This window comes from Leuciscus leuciscus (genome assembly GCF_965113295.1).
Source record: "Leuciscus leuciscus genome assembly, chromosome: 4".
Taxonomy (NCBI): Eukaryota; Metazoa; Chordata; class Actinopteri; order Cypriniformes; family Leuciscidae; genus Leuciscus; species Leuciscus leuciscus.
Genome location: NC_138728.1, coordinates 6,242,164 through 6,266,372, shown reverse-complemented (window position 1 = coordinate 6,266,372; position 24,209 = coordinate 6,242,164). Strand labels below are relative to the sequence as shown.

General features: G+C 40.2%; 1 protein-coding gene across 4 annotated transcripts in view; it reads right to left on the bottom strand.

Annotated features, from left to right (window-relative positions):
* Nucleotides 1–24,209, bottom strand: part of erc1b (ELKS/RAB6-interacting/CAST family member 1b) — a 220,111-nt gene that overhangs the window by 93,403 nt on the left and 102,499 nt on the right. For all 4 annotated transcript variants that reach the window (XM_082167060.1, XM_082167061.1, XM_082167062.1 and 1 more), the window contains 2 exons: nucleotides 22,205–22,336; nucleotides 7,949–8,109 (listed from right to left, as the gene is read on the bottom strand). In XM_082167060.1, coding sequence (XP_082023186.1) covers nucleotides 7,949–8,109; nucleotides 22,205–22,336 — 293 coding nt within the window. The remainder of the gene's footprint in view (nucleotides 1–7,948; nucleotides 8,110–22,204; nucleotides 22,337–24,209) is intronic.

Here is a 24,209-nt window from a genome sequence, read left to right as displayed (position 1 = left end):
CGACCTTGAGCATTCCCAAGCCGTCTGAAGGAGCAGAAGCGGAGGAGTATTCGAACGTTTGCATTTGAGAAATACATTTTTCACCCCTCCCTTTTTGTGATAGCAGAGGCTATGCCGTAGCGTCACTTTCTCCATTTAACCTCAGTTTTTTCCTTCAAAGTTGTCGTTGTGAGTTTTCCAGTTCACCCTTTCAATTTAGGAGCATGATTTATGGGGCAGCGCTAGAATCTCGACAGGGTTAGAACGGGAAAGCCAAACACTTAGATGAGTTAAAGTCCTTGAACGCTTTGACGTACGAGTTCACATAAACCATAGCTAATCCATTACAGATTATCCTCTGAGAATATGTACACGTAAAAAAAAAACAGTTTGCATGTTGCTCTGAAAAACTGGAATAAATAAACAACACAATTTGCGAACAGTGGTGTAAATTCACACCTCCAAAATGGTCCTAAAATGTGGCGCAATGCTCATCTTAAGAATCCCTATGGCGGTGGAGAATCAGCGATGGCTGTTAGCGCGAGGATGTTGGTGATTTAAGTGCAGCCTTGGTTCTCAGTCAGACAGCAGGAGTTCCCTGTAGAGAACAACTTGATTTATTCCTGCCAAACCAAATGCTGACTTGAGGCACAAGAGTCTCCTGAGCAGCCGTCTACAACACTGTTGAGTACACATGCAGTGTATCTACTGTATGAATCAACCTCAAACTCACACTGAACCTTACGTGGAACATACCCTAATTGTATGTTGTATGAATTATGAAAAAACATTTCAGTCATTGTTTAAACATCTTCGTGCCATTTCAAACCTCTATGACCTTTTTTTTCTGTTGAAGACACAAGGAAAAGTTTAGCAGAATGTACTAGATGCTCTTTTCAATTCAACTCAAATGAATGGGGACTGACTTTAACAAGCTCCAAAAGGCACAATATAAGTACTCTGTAAAACTTATACTACTATATTACAAGTATAAATAGGTTTGCGTAAAGATTACACCGGATTTTAAAGGTGATTCAATGAAAATTCTGATTCTGAAAAAAAATTGATTTGCACTTCCAAATATTAAAGCTGGTGCATCGCAACCAATTACAACTGATTAAGATGCGGCAACAAATGGTTTTATAAAACAAAACCTAAGAAACATTCATAAACATTTTGCAAAAATTTGACCTTTTGGGGTACAACAGCTTGTGAACGGGGCATCTTTCTACCTTTTCTACCCCTAAAAGTTTCATAGTAGTACCTTAAAAGTACAAAGTACTCTAAGGTACTACCTTTACGGGTAGATAAAGTACTAAGTTGTCCCTTTAAAGGTATTTCCCCAGTGACAAGCTGCTGTACCCACAAAGGTAAAATTATTGCACATTTTTGTCTGGCAGCGATAGTGCTTTCAAAGTCCGTTGGCCTTTTAAATTCTGAAGAAATTATAATAGAAACAAAAATAGCCTGGTGACAACAATAGTTAGACACAAATTTGTATATATGCTGATGACAATGCTATTAGAGAGCTGCCGCAGAAAGGATGTTTTACAGCAAATAACTTCTCCTGTTTCTCAAAGCTATTGTATGAAGACTTGGAATGCAGATCAAGATGTCATATGGACCATGTTTACGGTGCTTTCGTGCCTTCTTGAAACTTAAAAACCTCCCTAAGTCCTTATTTATTGTAACTGCATGGATCAGAGCAACAGGCACAATTCTGCACATATTTTTTCCACATAAAAAAGAAAATCATACAGGTTTAGAAGAGTGACATCAGAGTGATTACATGACAGAATTCTTGGGTTAACTAAGTCTTTAAGGGTTAGCTGTGGTTTCTACTGAGGCAAGCCTAGCTGAAGATGAAGTGTGCAGTGGTGTTGAGGTTGCGATTTTCATTCTTGTAGAACAAGAGAACTGTCCTATCACTGCTGGTTTAACAACAAAGGATTAAGCCCCTTTTTATGTGATGTAATGATTAAAGATCCAGCAGAAGACCTCAGAGCACTGAGCAACGTCAGATGTGATCTGCCTCACCGTACAGCCAGTGCGCTGTTATTTTTAAGCAGCCTTGACATTTACAGAAACGTTACGTGGGTCTTTGCGCTTTCCCGACATTTCGATGGATTATGGCTCTCGGGTACATGAGCGACGGGGTCGAGACGGGAAGGGCAGAGGCCATTATAGGCTGTTTAAAGTCTAATCGCTGCAGGGCCGCTTGGCCTCTCACACACGTCCAGCCTCATTGGCTCCATGCTGTAATAATCCGTATTCACATGCTCGCTAAGATCTCCGGGCCAGGGCTTCATGGCCCCTGACTGCTCTAGCCTTCTTAGAAGAGATCATGTCAGATTCTCTCTCTCTCTTACCACCCAGATACCGTGTACAAATCTGCCCCAGCACCCCTAAGAACGTTACATCAAGGCTGCCAAGATCGGCTTGCCTGGGAGAGTTAAGTCCGCTGTGTTATTACACCCATTATGGCGACTAAATCATACCACCCAGTGAACTTGGCATTTTCTGTTTTAACAAAAGCATCGTTCACTGCAAGATGGTAGCATTCACAGATTACAAATCTACAAAGGAAAACAACATTTGGTCTTCCCGATTGACATCTTAAAACAATAAAAACAGGGCAGCAGAAAAAATGAAGTCTCACAAACTTCCTTGAAATCCTCTTTTGATGATGCTAATCGCAGTTTTATACTGCATACCAATCAAGCCCAGTAAGGTGCCAATGTTTTTTCCCATCTGTTATTTTTTGCTTTGTTCTGTCAAACTGAACCAAACAACAATCCATGCAACATAACAAGCTGTGAATCACTTGTGTGAAGATGAGAAAGCATTTTTGGGCTGAATTGTGGTTGGGTTTCATGCTGAACCCACACAGGTTTGTTTTCTAAAGCATTCGACCCTGTAATGAGCCGGACCGTTTGCTCCGCTCCAAGAAACCAGAGTGCTAACAGGGGCAATTAGCAGCTTCACCCTGCCTTCAAATAGAGACTTTGTGGGCAGCCGATAGCCTTGCAATCACCCCGTGTCAATTTAAACACCTTCGGACAAACACATACCTGCACTTATGCTCAAAACTTATAATTGGACTCCCACCGGAGATCCAGCTCCAGTCGTGACATGAGTGGGGAGCTGTTGGGATTATTTTTTTTTTTTAAGTGATATTAATCTACTACAGCAAGGGTAAGCGGCAAACCATTGCAGGTTTTGCAAGAGTGCAGGGACCGCACATAAACCTGAAAGGCCCATTCTTACTCTGGCAAGCTCTAATCTGATTGGCTGACAAAATGCAACTTCCGGGATTGAGAGTACAAGTTTTACTGCCTTGTTTTACTGTGCTATGTCTGTGCAAAAATAACAACTACTATACAATTATTTAAATTTAAACCATTATTTAACTTTTCTGCACAGTGTGTTATTGTAGTATTATTTATTTCAGATAACCCCACCTTTTAAAAGGCAGTGTTGTTCACAATTCAGAATTGAGTTTACCTTTTATATTCCAGTTCAAATCCTACATCTGAATTGAGGAATCAAACAAGAACCTGAATTCAGTTATAAGGAAGTAATATTATAATAAATAGAATATTAAAGAAATGTAGTTGTAATTTTTAACTGGAATGGCGGCTTTACAAAGTCAAGTTTGAAAATTTTGAGGAATGACAAACAGAATGATAGAGAAGATGATAGAATGATGGATGGATGTATTAGACAGATATATAGATAGATAAGCGATAGATGTTTTCTTCCCTGTCTAAGTGGGCGGATCTAATTGTGTGGACCAGAACTTTGTAAAACTAAGCACGAGCTTGTGTTTCATAGTAAGACACAAGGTAAAAGCCATAAAAGTGGCGACAGCTCTTTTCAAGTCCTAAAATACGGACAAGTGGCTTAATGCCTTTGAGCGAACATCTGAGGAGGGCCTCTTGATCAAGATCAACCCCTCTATCATCATCCACCTCTCAAGCGGGCGCTCCAAAATGTCCAGCACTCCCAAACAACTGCAGAAAGAAAGTTAAACATTTGCTCAAAGGGAGACGACTGATGTCTGCCTTGCGGTCGCACTTTCCCGAGCTGAGAACGTGAGCTGGTGGAAGTAAGAGTGAACGAGAGAAGGAAACCACATCAAATGAAAGAACACTGGGATATCACCACATCTCATATCCAGCAGTACGGGGGCATTTAAACTGTGCTAAATGGAGAGGAAACATGGGGATGGGATGGTGTGCTGGAGATCCCATTACCGCCTCAACCCATCGCTCTAAATCCTCATCTCATTCGACAAAACAAGCCAGAATGTAAGTACCACACTGCGTACATCACAGTTACGTTCATAAAACTTGGCGCCAACACAGCTTGAATCCACCTCTATGCATTATCAAAGAACCCCATTGACAGTCCATTTAGATTTTAATTGAGCGATGACCTCATAATGGTCTTTTCTCACTGCTGGTTACATTCAGTGAGTTTTATCTGAATAATGACCTCACTGTGGTCTTCATTTGCCTCGGTGGTTCACAATAGCTTTAACATCATGATTAATGAGCTAAAAGTTGTGTAAGCTGTAAATTAATTAACATTTCATAAAGTTTATCCAAATAAGGATACATTCCCTAATTTGCACTTGCACAAGATGCGACATTCAAGGTCTGTCAATAAAACCAGACACCATTGTTTTTGTAAATCTTGTTACCAAACGCAATGCGGCAATTTGAGTATGTGAAAGAGCAAATGTTATTCAACAGCCATTATTCATTGACAATCTTCCCCTCCACTGCAACTGTTGAATCTCAATTGGACTTCCGCAAATGCAAATTACCTCAAATTCAAATTGCATATTCAAATTTCAGTCTTTTCTTCTTACATATCAAATGACTTGAAATATAGGTCTTTTTTTATGCTTATTCATCCATTTTTTAGCCTGAAAATCACTGGTCACTATACGCTTTCATTAAGTGGAAAAATAGCAGCGTGAACATTCTTCTAAACATCTCATAAAGGTTTGAAACAACATGAGGGTAAGTGAATGATACCAATTTGCATTTTTGGGAGAACTATTCCTTTAGATTAAACTTTGAAGAAGAAAAAAAAAGGCAGAAACACAACATATACAAAAAAAACTGACTAAAGATTTGACTAAATGTCCTTTGTAAACCATAGGGAAAAACGAGCTTTGAAAGAGTGGTAATTCTGCCTTTTTTTAGATGTTGAGGATGGAGAACCAGCCCAAAGGGTCGATGTCTCCACACTGCTGACTTTAAACTGTGCGGTCGGAAGTTCAGCCCGAGGAAATAAATAAATAAAAAGTCTGTGACCTCTGCGTCTGCTATTTTGTGTTTTTCCTTCGAAATTTTAATGAGTGGTCCAGTTGGTTGTCTGCTGCCAGCCGGCGGGGCCCCTTCAGCAGCACGAGTCTACTTTCTCCGGCCCCGACCGCATTACGTTCATCGCCAAAACAGATCGAAGACCACCCCTCTCTCTCTCCTCCATCCATATCAGAGCCTTATTTTCACTCAAATGTAAGACTTTTTTTTGTAAATGTGTGGTTAGTGAGTGGCCGGTGGAGATACACAACGCTCTCTGTCTCAGTTGAGCTGACCTTCTGGTTTTAACAGCCAAATTTGGATGCAATGGGGCCCTGCTCTCCTTCTCTTTCATATTACGGGGCAAAATGATCTCTTTGGGAATCAGTACACAGCATTAATTTAAACACATTACACCTAGATAAAGACTCCCATCATTTCTCAGCCTTCTCCTTATCTTCTTTTACTGCCAGAATCCATCGGTAGCATAACTCAAGCATGCACACACATCCGTGTCTCTGAGAATATGGCTGACAATCAAATCACCACGCCAATCTGGAAAACACAGAGTGTCCTTGAAAATCCCATTCTGACTCATTTTTCCACAACCACGATCATTATGCTCAACTCGCTCAATATTAAATCTAAAACAATAGCCCTGTGAGGACAGTATACAGTAGAGGATGTTTAAAAGAGGAAGAAAAATAATGTCACAGCCTGTGAAGGATAAAAAAATCTTTCTGAAGCCACTTTTTGTCTATTCAATGTTTCATCTGTAACAGTAATGTAATGACTCAGAAATACCTTCACTGGGGACTTTTCTCAGCAAATATGGACATGCAATTCATGGCAAGTCATGTAATTAATAAAAAATATTTTTGGTAACACTTTACATCCATTTTTCATCAATTTACCGACATGTTTTCATTAACACGTTTCATCAATATGCATTAAATATCAGGAACTAAGCAAGAACAATACTTTTTAATCGTAATGGCAATTTTGACTGTACATAAACATACATTTCTAGTTCTTTTTTTGTAATTTTTACTTCTAAATAAATAAAAAAGATTTAATTTTCTTAAACATTTTAAGTTTTAAATTAACATTAAATTATAAAAAAAATAACATGAATTGACAATGGACAATGATATACTAACATTAATTTTAATAAATACCATTGTTTTCAATGCACAAACTAATGTTAAAGTGCTACCAAACTTTAAATAACTGAAGCCCTAATCACAACTAAAAATATGTTATCTTTACAGCATTTCTCTTAGATGTATGCCTATATCTCTTAAGTGAACTGTGAGCATCAAATTTAATGATATATTCCGACTCTATAAGGCAGAAGTCAATGTCTTATCTTTAGGGCCCAACCCCATCTGAATGGAGCCACATCAATTAGAAAGTGAGAGAGCCTCCTTTCTGTAACTCCTCCTCTAAGCTCAGACTTCTAGCAGGGATCCTTGAAAAACCACCTTCATTGAATCCTGATTCAGTTATGGTATGGAGACCTTCAACCTCCTATATCCCTCAAGTACTCCTCTTATCCCTATCTAGAGTCAGGAAGTGCTCAAAACACTAAAGTGCCACAGGCACCGATAAGCAAAAGAGCAGCAAAAAATCCTGTAAGAGATAGTGAGAAAAGACGAGAGAGTTCTGCGAATGCTGTGGGAGAACAGAGGGAGAGTGAGAGGGTCCTTGGATTCTGCTGAAGTGTTCTATTGGAGAGATGAGTCTGTAGAAGCTCAGTGGATGACGAGGAAAAGCTTGAAATAAAGAAGCACTCAAAAAGCCATTCAGCCTCCCAAGAGCACACGGTCCCCTCCATGCACCTAGAGCATTAGGAAAAAATCATTCCTGTATACCTGGAACAAGGATTATCAAACTGGGATCAGGGGAGCAACAGGGGATCCAAGGAAAAGTTAAGAGAAAATGGTGTAACAAATAATCATAAGAAAAAAAAGGAAAAAAAAGAAAAGAAAAAAAAGGATGAAGAATGTGAACTGCATACAATTAAATAATGTATACCGTTTCATGTGTTATCTATAAAAAAAAATAGTATGAAGCATTCAATGCATATTATTGTGGAATAGAACATGCATTACTCCATTCTGAAAAATTTAATTAAATTCATGAAAAGTTAAGATGACAGATAAGATATGATATGATATATATGATAACTCTCATCATATTTGGGGGACATGACATGACATGCTATGATATGATATTAATATAATATGATATATGAAAACTCTCTTCATGTTTGGGGGTCCAGTTTGAAAACCCCTGACCTAGATCACAAAAATCCTTCTAACAGAGTTCTTGTTGAACCTAAATTATTGGATACATTTGTTCTGTACTTTTGAGATATCTACATGCGAATGGCTTCTGTTATGAATAGCTAACCTCTTTGCAAGTAAACAGAGTAACAATGTCCACAGCAGGTTGTAATAGGACACAGCTGGTAATGACAATAAATCTACATACTCTTTTCAAAAAAAAAAAAAAAATCGTATTTATCAAAATCTATATCCCTTTAAAACAAGCAACATTGAAATGTTCTTCCTTAAGATGACAGTGAGCCGTACAGCAACAAATCGCGGTATCAGGCCAAAAGGAGTGAAGGACAGGAGTAAAGGTCTTACTTCATTTCCAGCACCTCCTCCAGGTGCTTTCTGCGCTCTGCCCTCAGCGTGGTCAGGTGAGCCTCCTTCTCCGCCAAGGACTGCTGGGTGGACGACAGCTTGGCCTTCATGGACTCCAACTCTTGCTTCACCTTTTCCATGGCGGCCAACAGCTCCTCCATCTGTCCATGCAAACAAATAAACAGGTTTGTGCCGATAAACAATAACACAACAACAAACAAACAGAAGGACAAAAACATAATCCCACAGAAACATCAGATAAGACAGAACGGAAACAAATATGTTGAGTGAACACACAGCAGGCCAAGAGCGAAGCACACAGGGACACAAATGGATTTGTGCTCAGAAAAATTGATGGACAAAATTAGTGTCCAAAAAGAGATTAAAACCATGGGGAAAACAATGAAAAAACCGTTAAGAGATTCATATAATAGATTCAAAAGACAGAGGGTGAGATAAAATAAGAAAAAATTAAGAACACAAGACCAGAATTCCAGTGTGTGAGTGTGTAAGAGTGTGTTACTCCAGATAAATTAACTACATAACGTCATGGTGAAGTTTGTCATACATCACATCCCGAGTTATTTCACTCCGTTTCGGTTTTGAAAAGGTGGATGTTCTCTGTTTCTGACTGTGATTTTTCTTTCCTCCTCTCCCTCCATTTCCACACAATGTTTATAACTCGGAGTAACAGGAGCGAGTGAATGAGGAGGATAAATCAAACGGCGTGGCAGGTTTATGTATTCCATGGAAGGCAAGGTTTAGCGACTTGGCTCAAAGCGGTTCTCACAGCCTCCTCGACCGCTTGCGGTTCACCCCGGGACTCTCTGAAATCTGTTCTCGCAGGAAACTGCGTAGGCCTTGGGCGGCGATCTGTCCAGTCTCCTTCGTCTGTTCTCTATGTTTATCCATCCTTCCCTGCTCTGTGTTTCATCAGCTTTTGTTCCATCCATACTACAGATACTTCTGCGTAGAATCAAATCCAAAAATAGTTGACTAACAATCCTTTTCGAGCTTCACAAAGTAGTTGATATGACTCATGCACTATAATCCAAGTCCTATGAAGTCATCACAATAGATTTGTACAAAATAGATAAATAAATAATCATAAGTCATTATTTACTGATAATCTCTCCCTCCAGCAGCCTGTTAACCATTGTGACCAACACAGTGAAGCCAGCGAGTTGAACTCAAGAACCAGATCAGTCCGATTCATGAACAAATCAGTTTTGTCAATAGGATTAACTAATTCACTATAAGGATCTAACACAAAAGAGTGATTCAGTTCTTCAGTCAGTGAGTTAAACTTTTGAACCGTATGAGTCTGATTCATGAATGAATAATTTAGATCAGTTTTGTCAAAAGGATTAACTAAAACTCGAGAACCACATCAGCCTGATTCATGAACAAATCATTCAGACCAGTTTTGTCAACAAGATCACTCAATTCATTGTAAAGAACTGACTCAAAAGAGTGATTCATTCACAAATTGGACATCACTACTTCAGTCATGACGATGTCAGAAGTGCCACAGCAGATTTTCTGTGAATAATTATGAATGCATAATTAAATTAATAAATGAATGAGGCATTTATATATCAGGGGGTCTCTCCTCAACCACCACCAGTGTGCAGAATCCACTTGGATGATGCAACGGCAGCCACAGTACAACAGCGCCAGTGCGCTCACCACACACCAGCTATAGGTAGAGACTGAGAGGAGAGCGAGTGATAGAGCCAATTCAGTGGATAGGGATTATTAGAAGGTCATGATTGACAAATACCAATGGAGGGAATCTGGCCAGAACACCAGGGTTACACCCCTACTCTTTTACAAGAAGTGCCATGGGATTTCTAATGACAACAGAGAGTCAGGACCTCGGTTTTAACATCTTATCCGAAGGACGGTGCTTTTTACAGTATAGTGTCCCCGTCACTATATGGGGCATTAGGACCCACACAGACCACAGGATGAGCACCCCCTGCTGGCCTCAGTAACACCTCTTCCAGAAGCAACCAGGTTTTCCCAGGAGCTCTTCCATCCAGGTACTGACCAGGCTCAACCCTGCTCAGCTTCAGTGGGCAACCAGTCTTGGGCTAGAGGGTGATATGGCTGTGGCTGTGGAATGTTTATTCAGGTCGTGTACATTCTTAAGACTTGAATATAGCACACAAGTCCACTTGGGCCACTTTTATCATAATGTTATGGAGCTTTTGCATCCTTTTTGACAGTCCCTGTCCTCAATCAGTTCATCATTATCTAAAAAAAAAAATCAAACGTCAAAAATTCTACGTTTTCCACAAAAGAAAATCATGCATGTTTGGAATGACATGAGGGTGGGTAAATATTTTCATTTTTTGGTGAACTATTCCTTCAATTCATTGATTATTAAAACATTTTAATAGCACTGCCACTCAACACTGCCCAAAGCCATGAATACATTCTATCCTATGTTTCGTGAGCATTGGATTTGTTTTCCAGCAGAGCATTGAGGACAATAAGCAGAAACACCTCAAAAGCAGGATTTCAGCTGTGAAAATATAATCCCCTTTGGGAAAAAAAACACAATAGAAGTGTATGTGTGAGCATGTGCTCTCAGCAGTGCTGCCCTCTGGTGGCTGGAGGTACTGCAGGGTCTGTAAGAGCGCTCAATCCAGCTGTCATCATAAGTCATCTGCCTAATGTACTACACCCGAGCCAAGCCTAGTGAACAAGCTACCAAAACCCGCTCGGCCAAATTTACTGCCGTCTGCTTTCCAGTCTCGCACTCCTATGCTCTCGTTCGTCGTCTCATACCACACCAAACTCACACAGGGTTGGATACTGAACAGTAACAAATGGGTTGTGACTAAAACCCAAGGATGATGGTGCATCCCCTGGGCACGTGAAATCCACCGGCAAATTCCACCTGACAGGATCAGGTAAGTGAGGGCTCACCGGAATGGCTTATGTTAAAATGTAATGCATGTCAAATTAAAAAATAAAGAAGAGGAAATCATTATTCATGTGGAGACAGACCAGGCAAGCGTTCCTTTAGACTCAAACGCAGAGCACAGGTCACATCTTAGAAGAATAAAATTGGCAAGAGTTTGAATGGACATAAAAGACAGTAATATTTTTCACAGATACAAAAAAAACCTAGCAAAATTCTCTCTCGAGAAATAAAGTGAGAGGGAATCGAGACTGCCTGCCTCAGGCCCCCTAGTATGAGCAGAAAGAAATATTTAAACACTGGCAGCATCAGTTTCACTGCCAATGGTAACCCTGTGGTGAGGGCGGGGCAACAGGTCTGTCTGTTAAAACAGAGCAGCCAATGAGAGGTGAGGGGGGCAAAGATGGAACCGTGAGAACTCTGCACAATTTTTATTCAACAGCACAAAAAAATCTCGATGAAATCTCCCGCTGTTGTGCAACCACACGTACACACACAGCGGCAGCGGAGCGGTTAACTAATCAGTCCAGGATGTGTGAGAGGTGATGTGGTGTCACCGTGCCCTGAGGGGAGATATCCGAACTGACTCCATCCTCGGTGACCAAACATCATCTGGAACGAATGGATTCGAATAAATTTACAGTGTGCTTGGTCAGTTTTACTGTAAAAGTATTTAGTAAGCGCCGCCTGGAGCAAAATTCGCAAAGCCATTGAGTTAAGTCATTCATTAGGACATAATTAACAGATTTTAAAGGTCTGACTAAAGGTTTGGCAGACTGAGGGGAAAGCCAAAAATCACACACACACACAAATTTGTAAAGCCTACATAAGGTATCATAGACATTATGATTCCTAGAACTATATACTGTAGTGTGGAATCAAGAACTGGTTCTAACTCAGAACCGGATCCCCTTTTTATGTCCAGTCCTGTGACCTCCTTCTTCCATGGATGTTGATGGACCACCATACTAAAACAGTGTTTTCTGAACTGCTGTGCTGCTACTGAATCTACAGTTACACACACACATATATACATATATACAGTGAGGAAAATAAGTATTTGAACACCCTGCTATTTTGCAAGTTCTCCCACTTAGAAATCATGGAGGGGTCTGAAATTGTCATTGTAGGTGCATGTCCACTGTGAGAGACATAATCAAAAAAAAAAAAAAATCCAGAAATCACAATGTATGATTTTATAACTATTTATTTGTATGATACAGCTGCAAATAAGTATTTGAACACCTGAGAAAATCAATGTTAATATTTGGTACAGTAGCCTTTGTTTGCAATTACAGAGGTGAAATGTTTCCTGTAGTTTTTCACCTGGTTTGCACACACTGCAGGAGGGATTTTGGCCCACTCCTCCACACAGATCTTCTCTAGATCAGTCAGGTTTCTGGGCTGTCGCTGAGAAACACGGAGTTTGAGCTCCCTCCAAAGATTCTCTATTGGGTTTAGGTCTGGAGACTGGCTAGGCCACGCCAGAACCTTGATATGCTTCTTACAGAGCCACTCCTTGGTTTATCCTGGCTGTGTGCTTCGGGTCATTGTCATGTTGGAAGACCCAGCCTCGACCCATCTTCAATGCTCTAACTGAGGGAAGGAGGTTGTTCCACAAAATCTCGCAATACATGGCCCCGGTCATCCTCTCCCTAATACAGTGCAGTCGCCCTGTCCCATGTGCAGAAAAACACCCCCAAAGCATGATGCTACCACCCCCATGCTTCACAGTAGGGGTGGTGTTCTTGGGATGGTACTCATCATTCTTCTTCCTCCAAACACGTTTAGTGGAATTATGACCAAAAAGTTATATTTTGGTCTCATCTGACCACATGACTTTCTCCCATGACTCCTCTGGATCATCCAAATGGTCATTGGCAAACTTAAGACGGCCCTTGACATGTGCTGGTTTAAGCAGGGGAACCTTCCGTGCCATGCATGATTTCAAACCATGACGTCTTAGTGTATTACCAACAGTAACCTTGGAAACGGTGGTCCCAGCTCTTTTCAGGTCATTGACCAGCTCCTCCCGTGTAGTTCTGGGCTGATTTCTCACCTTTCTTAGGATCATTGAGACCCCACGAGGTGAGATCTTGCATGGAGCCCCAGTCTGAGGGAGATTGACAGTCAATTGACAAGTCATGTTTAGCTTCTTCCATTTTCTAATGATTGCTCCAACAGTGGACCTTTTTTCACCAAGCTGCTTGGCAATTTCCCCGTAGCCCTTTCCAGCCTTGTGGAGGTGTACAATTTTGTCTCTAGTGTCTTTGGACAGCTCTTTGGTCTTGGCCATGTTAGTAGTTGGATTCTTACTGATTGTATGGGGTGGACAGGTGTCTTTATGCAGCTAACGACCTCAAACAGGTGCATCTAATTTAGGATAATAAATGGAGTGGAGGTGGACATTTTAAAGGCAGACTAACAGGTCTTTGAGGGTCAGAATTCTAGCTGATAGACAGGTGTTCAAATACTTATTTGCAGGTGTATCATACAAATAAATAGTTTAAAAAATCATACATTGTGATTTCTGGATTTTTTTTTTTAGATTATGTCTTTCACAGTGGACATGCACCTACGATGACAATTTCAGACCCCTCCATGATTTCCAAGTGGGAAAACTTGCAAAATAGCAGGGTGTTCAAATACTTATTTTCCTCACTGTATATATATATATATTGTATATACATATACTGTATGTATATATATATATATATATATATATATATATATATATATATGTGTATGTATGTATGTATGTATGTATGTATATATATATATATAACCAATATTACAATATAAGGGAAACATTTTAAATTCAATCCCATTTTAGTTGCATAGTGCATCTCAAAATAAACAATGCAATTATTTTTTAATCTGTTTTACTCGTTTACCCTTGCAGCCCTTGGGGTTTCATAGAGCGGAGATTATGGGAAAAAATTTATATGTTTTAATGTTTTAGACCAATTAAGGTGCTTTTTCAAAAGTACTAAAATAATTATTAATGGGATTATGGAACCAGGACCATTTAGTGGAATCGGAATTTCACTAGAATTAGGACATGAAATATTAAAGCAGAGCAGAGCAGAAATATTAAAACCAATGCAAACACTGCTTTTAGCAAAGACTTTCTTGTGATGGAGGAATGGATTGTGTGTGTGTGTGTGTGTGTGTGTGTGTGTGTGTGTGTGTGTGTGTGTGTGTGTGTGTGTGTGTGTGTGTGTGTGTGTGTGTGTGTGAGAACAAGGTGGCATGCAGCGCTTGTTTTCTCAGGGGAGTACAAACTAACCTCAGATGTTAGTCAAGTCGTAAAAAAACGCTGCAGTGAATTATGACACCTCAGGTGTGAAAAATTGAGCACTTCACTGGGTGATGATAACACCACTTCCTTTCTCACACTGGGAACCTGAACCAGTAAGGCAAGAGGAGTACAGATCAAAGCGTTCAAGATGCACGTCCTTTAACCAATCTTCACAGTCCGGCTTCAGCCTCTGCAAGTGTTTTTACGACGGAGTAATTGCTCACATCAGTTGTGACGTACCGTCTATGGAATTGATAACAGTGATTTTCTCCTCTTTTGTTTAATTTAAGGCTGGCTGCTTAAAACCGGTGTCAGAAACAGGCCTTGGGGGAAGGAAGAGGATCTGTCAGTGATCAAGGAGAAGAGTGATAAAAAGAACAGGAAAAGAGGGGGAAAATAAAAACTGAAGCAGGGTCAGAGGAGCTGGAACAGATGCCTCATCGGATGAGGGAATGCACGTGGACATAAGCAAAGAATGAAGCAGAGATCAGTATACTTGCCTCTTTGCGCTACAAGAGAGCAGAGCAAGAGAGAAAGAAACACAGAAATAGGTAAATGCAATGTACCAAAAGGAAATATAGGCAAACAAATCTGAAAGAATAAAATAGACAAAGAAAAGCATTGCCTGTTCAAAAAAAAAAAAGAAAAAAAAAGAGATGCTCTTATCGCTGAAAAATTCTTTGAGGGGCAATTCAACCACGTACAAGGGAGAAGATTGGGGAATATTATGTTCAAAATGTCTGCAGAAAATAGCCAATGAAATCTGCATGGAAATGAAGTGACGGATGCAGATTCTAAACTTAAAAAGTACTGTGACTGTACCATGGTAATGTATACTGCATATATCACTGGTTTTGCCATGGGACCCATATTTTCCCATGGTCATTAAGCTGTGAATCAAATTTTTAGGAATTTGAACCAAGAAAATGTATTTCCCACGTCCGACTTTACTTAAAATACACATAAATTGTAAAAATGTCCCTGACACTGATGAATAAACAGTATGATAAGGCAAGGCTATTATCTAGCAGTTTCAAATTAGATTTTGTTAATACAATATCATTAGTAGTTGGTATTTTGGGTTAAGGATACAGAAACTACAGTTACCATGGTAAATACACAATGCTACTATGAACGGTTAATAAAACATATGGACACTAATCCTGATGAATAGAATGAGCATACCTGCATGCAAATCCTTCCCGGATGACACATATACCACTTACATATTTATTGGTACTTTTTTTTGGTAATTTTGGTAACTGACAACGTACTGCAACTACAACGTTGCATGCTCTTAATTTTAACCACAAAAATGAGTTCTGCTTAAACAGGCCCTAAGTTATGTTAGAATAATGACAGTGAAATATCGCCCGACATCATCACATCTGACAGCATATACTGAATACAGATACGGACAGGTCAGTGGAACAAAATTCTGTTCATTTTTACCCATCCTCACCAAGTGCTGACCCATACAAAAAACTAAGAGGTATAAGATGGTAATACCATGGCACTTTGGCGTATATCATAGTACTGGCTGATTACCATATTTACATCCCATGGTATTTGTACTTCAAAGAATACAAAGGCATAAGTGTCATGTAGTGTCCAAAAAAAGGTACTGTATCACAATAGTCCATGTTCTAAAAACATGGCAATACCACAGTGCAACTTTTGTAAGTGTAAGACTTCATATTGGTTTGTTATTGATGTGCACTTGAGGTGATGAGATCACGGTGGGCGTTAGATCAGGGCCTTCTCTTCAGCCCGTGCCGAGCTCAGAAGCTTCTAATCACCTCCTGTGAGAGATATCCAGACTAACCCAGATGCTCAGAGCAGAAACACAACACTAATAAAAAGTGCTTAATGCAGCAGCGTGCTGTTTTTCTCCTGCTCTCTCTCCCCTTCTCCTCATCCGTCTCTTCCTACTCTCTCCTCCCCGGCTGCCAAACGAGCAACGGTGAGCATAAAGCCAATTTCAACAAGCTGGTCTTTGGATCTTGCTGTGTTTTGGGTGCTGAACTTTGTGTCTGGATCTCAGCTGGTTGGGAATATTAGCAGAGGAGGGAGTTTAATTTCCCTCTAAAGTTTTATCATAAAAATCCAGGCTGTTTCTGACGATGGCTCGAATACAAACTTGAGAAAGAGCAGCGGCAGCTGTAAGAGCTATTTATTCTTTGACTAATTTCCATGTCTGATTTTGGCCTGGATAGCTTGGAGACCTCACGGTCTGCCGTTGCTCTGCCGTCACGCTGCCCCCTGCAGTATGGAGTGAGAACTGACTGTGAATCGGATTGGCTGCTTGAGATTTTGACAGAGGGTCTTGATTGGTTCAGGCAAAGAGTGAGCTAACGTGTCTAAACTGCCTTTTTTTTGGATAAACAATTCACCCAAAAATCATTCCTCATGGTAAAATAGATTTTTGGTCTTTTGAAATAGAGCGTGTGACTTGAAATAGAGCGTATGAGACCACTTATATGATGCTTTTATGTTGGTTTTTTTGGAGCTTGACAATCCCATCCTCAGTCCCTTCTATTGTTTAGAAAAGAGCAGCTTGGACTTCTGCTAAACGTCTCCTTTTGTTTTCCACAGAAGAAAGTCAGTCAAATGTATTTAAAACAACATAAGTAAATTATGACAAAACATTGATTTTTGGGTGAACTACGCCTTAACTACCAGTATAACTATTGACCGCATGTTTATATAACAAGTATTTCAAGTTACATGCAATGGGGAAACTCAGCTTCCCACTGCAGAAACAGAATTGTGTTGGACGCACTACATAAAAGTTAAATCAAAACATAACTTATCCTGATAGACAGACGCAAATGAGCATGACTTCCCAATATAATGGAAAGAAAGCAGGGGGAAAGCATAAGAGAGGCCTTCCACATAAAATAATGATCTGATAGAGCTCATCTTCAGGGAACAGTCAATAAATTGCACTCTGTCAGTGGTTAAGCTTCCTATTTGGAAAAGTTTAGGTTGGATCAGGACCAAAAGCCACATTTGTCGAACACCCCCATCTAAATGAGAAAAAAAGGTCACTGAGATGCAGCGAAACTGATGAAAAGCACAAAACTCAAATCATTCCTTGTAAAAGAAAGAAAACATTAATCGAGCCATACCTTGAGCCACTTTAAGCCAGCGCGGCCGGAGTCATGCATTAGGTCATGAGAGCGCTTCGCACAGGCAGTGAGTGATGGAGAAGAAATAGAGAAAAAGAGGAATAATAGAAAAAGTCAGAGACAGAACAGAGCAAAACAGAACAATAGTTTGAAACAAACCACGCAAATTGAAAATTGGAAGCAGAGGAAGAGGGGCTAGAGAAAGAGAAAGAGGATGGTAACCATGGAACCAGCAAGACAACAGCGAAACGTCTGAGCAAGAACAGGTTCGGAGCGGAAAAGAGATCCATACGGGATTGGGTCAGGCCGGTAGGGGAAAGGGGGAAGCTTGTGGTGAAAGAGGAAGGGCGGTTTCGAGACATCCCATCATCCCCGGTCAACATGAGCAGAGAGATTGAGGCTTTCTTTGGTCCACTGCCTCCAGGGAAGGTTATGAAGTATGTCATTTCGCTGCTGAATCATGTCTGGAGACTGGACACATGTTTTCATGTGGTCTTGGGCAAACGTTTTCACTGGCCCCGCATGAGCGGCTGGTCGCTTTCGTACATCCCGGCCGTAAATCCTGAGCTGGGACAGAGTGACTGGTGTCACTGCACACCGAGGGCCCTGTGTAGGAAGAAAATGCCCCCCTTTTTCTCCCGGCGACCACATTTGCCCTTACTAGCACACGACTCAAAGCAGTTGGCAGGACAATAATGCTCATGAAAGCATCAGCTAAAATGAGACGGGCTCATCTGCTAAACAAGCACACTGAATAGACTGAGAAAACCCTGTTTTGACACCCAGGTCCTCTGATACAGCAGCCAACACTCCTGAAATATAATCACTGACAGGAAGATGGAGTAAGAAAATAGGGGGAAATCTTGAAGGAATAATTCACCCAGAAATGAAAAATCATTTACTCATGTTGTTCCATGCCATTATTCAATCTTCTCAGCTGCAGCTCTCAAATCAAATATGCCACAAGTATGATGACATCACGAGACACGCAAGAACCTCGCCAAATGCCGTTTGGTGTTATGATGTAATTTCAGGGGTACATACGACTTCAATGGCAGAGGTAACGACTTCAATTCAAGTCTGTTTGCCACATAAAGCTATAATATGGCTTTAAAAGACTTATTGCACACTACGAATTGAACAATAAGGTACATTCGTTAAAAGTAATGAATTAGGCATCAACAAACAAGGAACAACTAGGCTATATTTTACAGCATTTAATAATATAACAATATTACTTAAAAAATATACTATTGTTCATTTCATGTCTGTCCATATAACTTGAAATGTCAAAAATGTATTAGTGCAATAAATAAGTATACCAATTATTTGAGGGACTGTTGTTTTCCTTTGTCTTTATATACATGCATTAAATTAAATTGAATTGATTGAAAACATCATGCATGTACAACCTGTTGTATGCCTGTTGGGAGATGAGAACGCAAGCATGAATGCATGAATGAATGGGTTGAAAAAAATATTATATTAATATATATGAATATATTTATGTTAATATTAACCAAAATTAATAAATGCTATAAAATTGAAGAAACTGTTCCTTGTTTATTCATAATACATCATGCATTAATAATCTAAACAAATGTGGTAAAATGTTACCAAAATTGCATATGGGTTTGGAATGACAAAAGTGAGCAAATAATGACAGAATTCCATGTTCATTTGTGGTCATCTATTCATTTAAAAAATAAGGAAGAATAGTAGCACTCTAGTAGAAGACATTCACACTGACCTGTGTAATTGTCAGAAATCTTTCAGACTTGGCATAAGAGAGAAGGGCCCAATATGGCCTCGTAAAAAAAACATGTTTGGATTCATATTTCCAAATTTCATTAGCTGCATGAATGGAGCAAACAACTTGTACTGTAGCTCTCCCATGCTCTCAAATTAAGTGCACATTCACACAGACCTTTAAACTGAGCTCAACGGACGCACATGGTTTGACGAGAGAGAACGGCCTCTTTTTTGGCCAGAGGCTCGCTTTTATGTCAGCGTAACAAAGAGCAGTCGCCCCCGTCCTCATACATTTAAGACCAACATACTGACAGAAATTTGTACAGGCACTGTGCTCGGTCCAACATGTGATCTGCACAATGTGAACAATGAGCTGAACAGCTATTGGAGGAAATTGAACCCAGAGCTAAAGACGAACGCTTGCGTATGATTGGCACAACAGAGGGTGTGGTGAAGCAATGCAGGGATGTTAATTAAATAGCAGAGGAGAGACTCTGTGTGTGCGTAAGGAAAAACATGTGCGTGTGTGTGAAGCTAATTAGATTTTGCATGGCTTAATGCAGGACCACAAATTAAGCATTTAAAAACATGTCTGCCAATTGCCAGTGAGGCAAGCTGCCATCCATTTTTCTCCCCCAATCATGTAGCTCATAACTCCTAAAATATGTAACCCGGAATATGAGTTCATTCTTATATAACAGGTGCCAGGGTGGGGAGGAACTTCTAATGGCGATATCCTGAGTGCATGTAGCGAGACTTGATGTGGCTGGGACGTCGGTAATGAGCATGGAGACTGGCTCCGGAGGGTGGCACTTGTACTGTCCCCATTTCCTCTTCTCTCCGGGCCCGAATGAGGAGGCCGGCCAGGCTTAGCAGCAGCGTTGGCTCCCGCCTCAGCCCCTGGCTCTAATTAACCTCCGGGGGATTGAGCGGAGGTCCGCCCGGCGGTGAAGAAACTCTAGGCCACGATACGTTCCTGAGACTGCAACGCGCACTGGGACGATGCTCAGCCAGCCATGCGAAATCTCTAGAAAATAGAAAGAATAGGAAGGAAACGGCAGGGCGCCAGGATCCACAGAAGGTTGAACAAACCATTAAGGGTTTAAAAATGAATTTCTCAATTGAGCCAAGTTAGATGGACAGAGAAGGAGAAAGGAAAGGGAAAAGTTCAGGGATTCAGGTACAGGGGAAGCAAGATATTGGCAGCTGCTTTGCGCTCCGTTTCAAAGCCTGACTGGCTGCTTGTGTTTTCCGATTCATGGAGGACTCATTCGGAGAAGGTTATAGCAGTTTGATGCTATCTCCAGGGCTCCAAAGACAGCTGGACTGTGGAGCAATCCACATTGATGCCTTAAAAAACAGGTTAAATTGGGACAGAACGACCTGGGTAAGGCATTCCAGCACCTTCGAATCATAAAATACCAATTTATGTGTCAATTCGATCCATTACCAGTTTGCCAAGTCCAGGACACACATTTGGTCTCCATTTAGAGAGTTTAATTGCTCAAAAAAACTTTCAAGTTCATTGCTAATGCACCAAAACATAATAATAAAAAAAAACAATCCATAAACCTTTGATTAATCTTTGAAACACAAATTATTAATAACAAATTATTTTTAATGACTTTATTTTAATTTCTGTTGCTCCATTGAAAGTCCAGGTAACCAAAAATTAGAAGATATAAAAAGTTCATACATGCATTGTAAAACAAATCCATTCGAATCGAGGGGTTCAATCCAAGTCTTTTGAAATGATACAATAGCTTTATATAATGAACAGATATAATTTAGGCTTTTATTCTGTGTGAGATGCACAAGAACCAATGAGGTTTGTTCTAGCGTATGATGCGTTCTATGCATGTGTGTGAATAAAAGCCAAAATTCCCTATATTTCTCCACAGGGTGTGGATAAAACCGCTCGATACATATGGATTAATTTTACAACTCCTTTATGACCTTTTTGGATCTTCTAAGAATTGGTTGCCTAGACTTTAAATGGAGCAACAGAAAACTCTCAGGTTCATTAAAAATAACTTAATTTGTGCTTGGAAGATTAACCAAAGCTTATGAATAAATGATGAATTTTCATTTGTGGGCGAACCATCCCTTTAAATGAACATGGGTAGAGGAGATTTGCCCAGATATTTCACTCCCCTACCTCCAAAGTCACAGTTGAACTCCTGCTTACAACTGCTGAGAAAGAAACACCGTTCCTCGTGTGCTCACGTTCTATGTGGCTGAACTGAAACGGACCAAAGTTAGCAGTCCTCACGCAGGCCACACAAAGCTTATTTATGTTCTAAATGAAGACTGACTGCAGACACAAACATGTAACCCATGCATGCCACATGAATGTTCACCACTGGCACGGCGATGCAGCGCTGGCATGGATTTGGACGGTTGGCACGGCTCTAGTTGCTGGTGTGGTGATGTGCAGTGACAGGCCGGCTTTTTTACCGATTCCTGAGCCATGTGAAGGAGGCTTTTTAGCAGGAGCGATACGTTCGCCAAACAAAAGCCATTACAACCCAGCCTTGGACATGCTAGCCTTGCGTGGATGTGCATACAGTTATGTGTAAACACTGGACAGGATATTTAACTGGGAGGAAGAGGAAGTGGACATTTCCACAATGGAAAGATGGCCGTAGGATTTGGCTAGTACCACATTGATGTTATCGCACACATTTTGCTTCATGTAACACATCACAGTCCTCGTTGTAATAGTAAACAGGAGCTCTTTAGAACCATTATTGGATAATGTTACCAGAGAACATGACTGTTTATCACACTTGAAAAGCTAAGGACTATGATAGCTGAAGTCTCAATACTGCCAAAGCTGGCTGTTCCAAGCCTAATCTTGTTGCCAACTGGCTGGAAAGGTGCAAAATAACTATCCAAAATGTTGTCAAACATCTCCTGGAGCGTGAACTAGAGTAAAGCTGTAATAGATTGTAAAAAAAAGAAAAAAAAGAAAACTTTTCTACGTAATATACAATTTCTATTCGGACTCAAATTACACACAATGTATTAAATAAAAAAGATTTGAATGTGGAAAAAAAGTGAACAATACGTGCAGTCCAAAAAATAAAGAGAGAGACTCCTGGCATATTAATGACCCTTGGGCTTCATCTGTTTCTCACCTGTTTCTCAGCGTTTACACGAGCAGATTCCTCTTGTGCCAGCACCATTTCTCTCTCGGCCGTGATCTGTACACTCTCACGCAAGGCCTCTTCCAGCTCCTCGATGCGGTCGTCTTTCTGCTGCAGGGAATCCTGAAAAAAAAAAAAAACATTTAATAATGTGCTTTTAACATTCAACAAAATACTATCAAGTACAACTGACAAACTTTTTACTGATACAGATTTTTTTTTGTAGAATGTCAGGTTCAGTTCAATACCTGGACTTAACTGCCTTTTAAGGCGAGACACTACAGGTGAATAGGGTAAAAAAAAAATCCCAGTTGATTACCTACATTAAGGTGAGAAAAAAATGTATTACAAGTTTTCTGTAATTTAATGTTTAAATACGCAAATTAGGCAATATCTAATTAAATATGCACTAATTTGCATATATTTAAAAAAACTAAATCTGAGTATTGGATAAAGCCAGGTTAAAAATAATTGTTTCATTGTGTTTACATATTAGATGGGAAAAGAATTACCGAGGGATTTATGGATATCTACTTTAGTTATCCTGTAAATCAGAAAATACTGTCAATAGCCTTAAAAAAAAGATTTTCGCCATGTTTATTGGAATAAAATGTTATATAAATCAGGCTAGGAATAATATATTTTCAAATCCCTCTGTAAATGTCTTCATAATATAACTAGGTACAAGACTGGAAAGTTTGGTGTATATAGGTGCTACTGAAGTGGAGATTTCGGACTTGGAGAATGAGAGAAAAGTCATTTTGAGAAAACGGGCTTTAAAGATTTAGCATCAGCCAATGAGATTGCGCATTCAGCCCTTTTACTTTCACGATTGGTTGCTGATAAAAAGGAAATGACCATATTTGGATCCGACAGCATTGTACAGGAGAGAGAGAAAGCTTCCTAACGGTGCTTGTGATGCCAGGCTGCCGGCAGAGATCGCGGTGCAGTATGTTGATTAAGAACGCCAACTTTTGTTGAATATATGAGAAATCTACAGACGCAAACAGACAAAGTGTAATAAAATAAAGACCTAAATGTGTATTTTGGACTTTTTTTCACCACAAGACTGAAAGAAGACATGTTATTGAAGACAAATATCCCGAAATCTCAAAATTGACCAGTAAAAAAAAAACGATGTTTTTGCCTGCCGTGTCTCGCCTTAAATGAAATTGAATTATATGGTTGTTTTCTTTAATCTGACTGTGAAATTTTATTTCATCGAAACTGACCCTTAATAACGAACAAGTGTAGCAGCAGGTAGTTCTGAGAAAACCAGTCGCAGTCAGTTCACAGCATGTGAGGTATAAACATTATGAATACTCGGACTGCGGTAACTGAGGGCAACCCGAGCTGTCCGTCTCAGGGACGTGACTCATGTACAGTCTGCTCCCATTATGACACGGCGCAGATCTATGTCTCGCCAGTCAAGAGTGAAATCACACTACTTCAAGCGTCTACTCTCCGCTCGGGCAAACACATACAGTACAACAGAGTCAGGGGTCAAACCTAGTTATCACGAACGCCTGCGATTGATTTTATTGGGAAATTGAAAAAACAGAGGGAAAATGATGAACAGAGAAAAAGTCAGATTGAAAGAGTGCTAGAGAGCGAAAGAACGCAATGGTTAGGGACTCAAATGAATAGGCATTGTGGGATACGTGGAGAAACGCCAGAGCAGTGCTGAATATGGGAACAGTCTTGAGTTCATTACGCTGCTCCATTTCAAGGAACATTCACATTTCATTTTCCCCCCACATTTCAGAATCGGCTACAAAAGTCCTGACTCGTTTGGCAGACCTGAGGCACTTAGTACAGACCTCTACAAACATGCAGTCTGACGTACACAACAGAGCAAACAGACGCTACACACACATATACACACAAACTGCCATTCATTCAAATGGAGCTCTACAGTGGTAATGGCCTCCATGCTGAGAAACTGCCTTCCAGCTAAAAGCATCAGCCTTCAATATGAAGACAGAGGCCTGTTGCA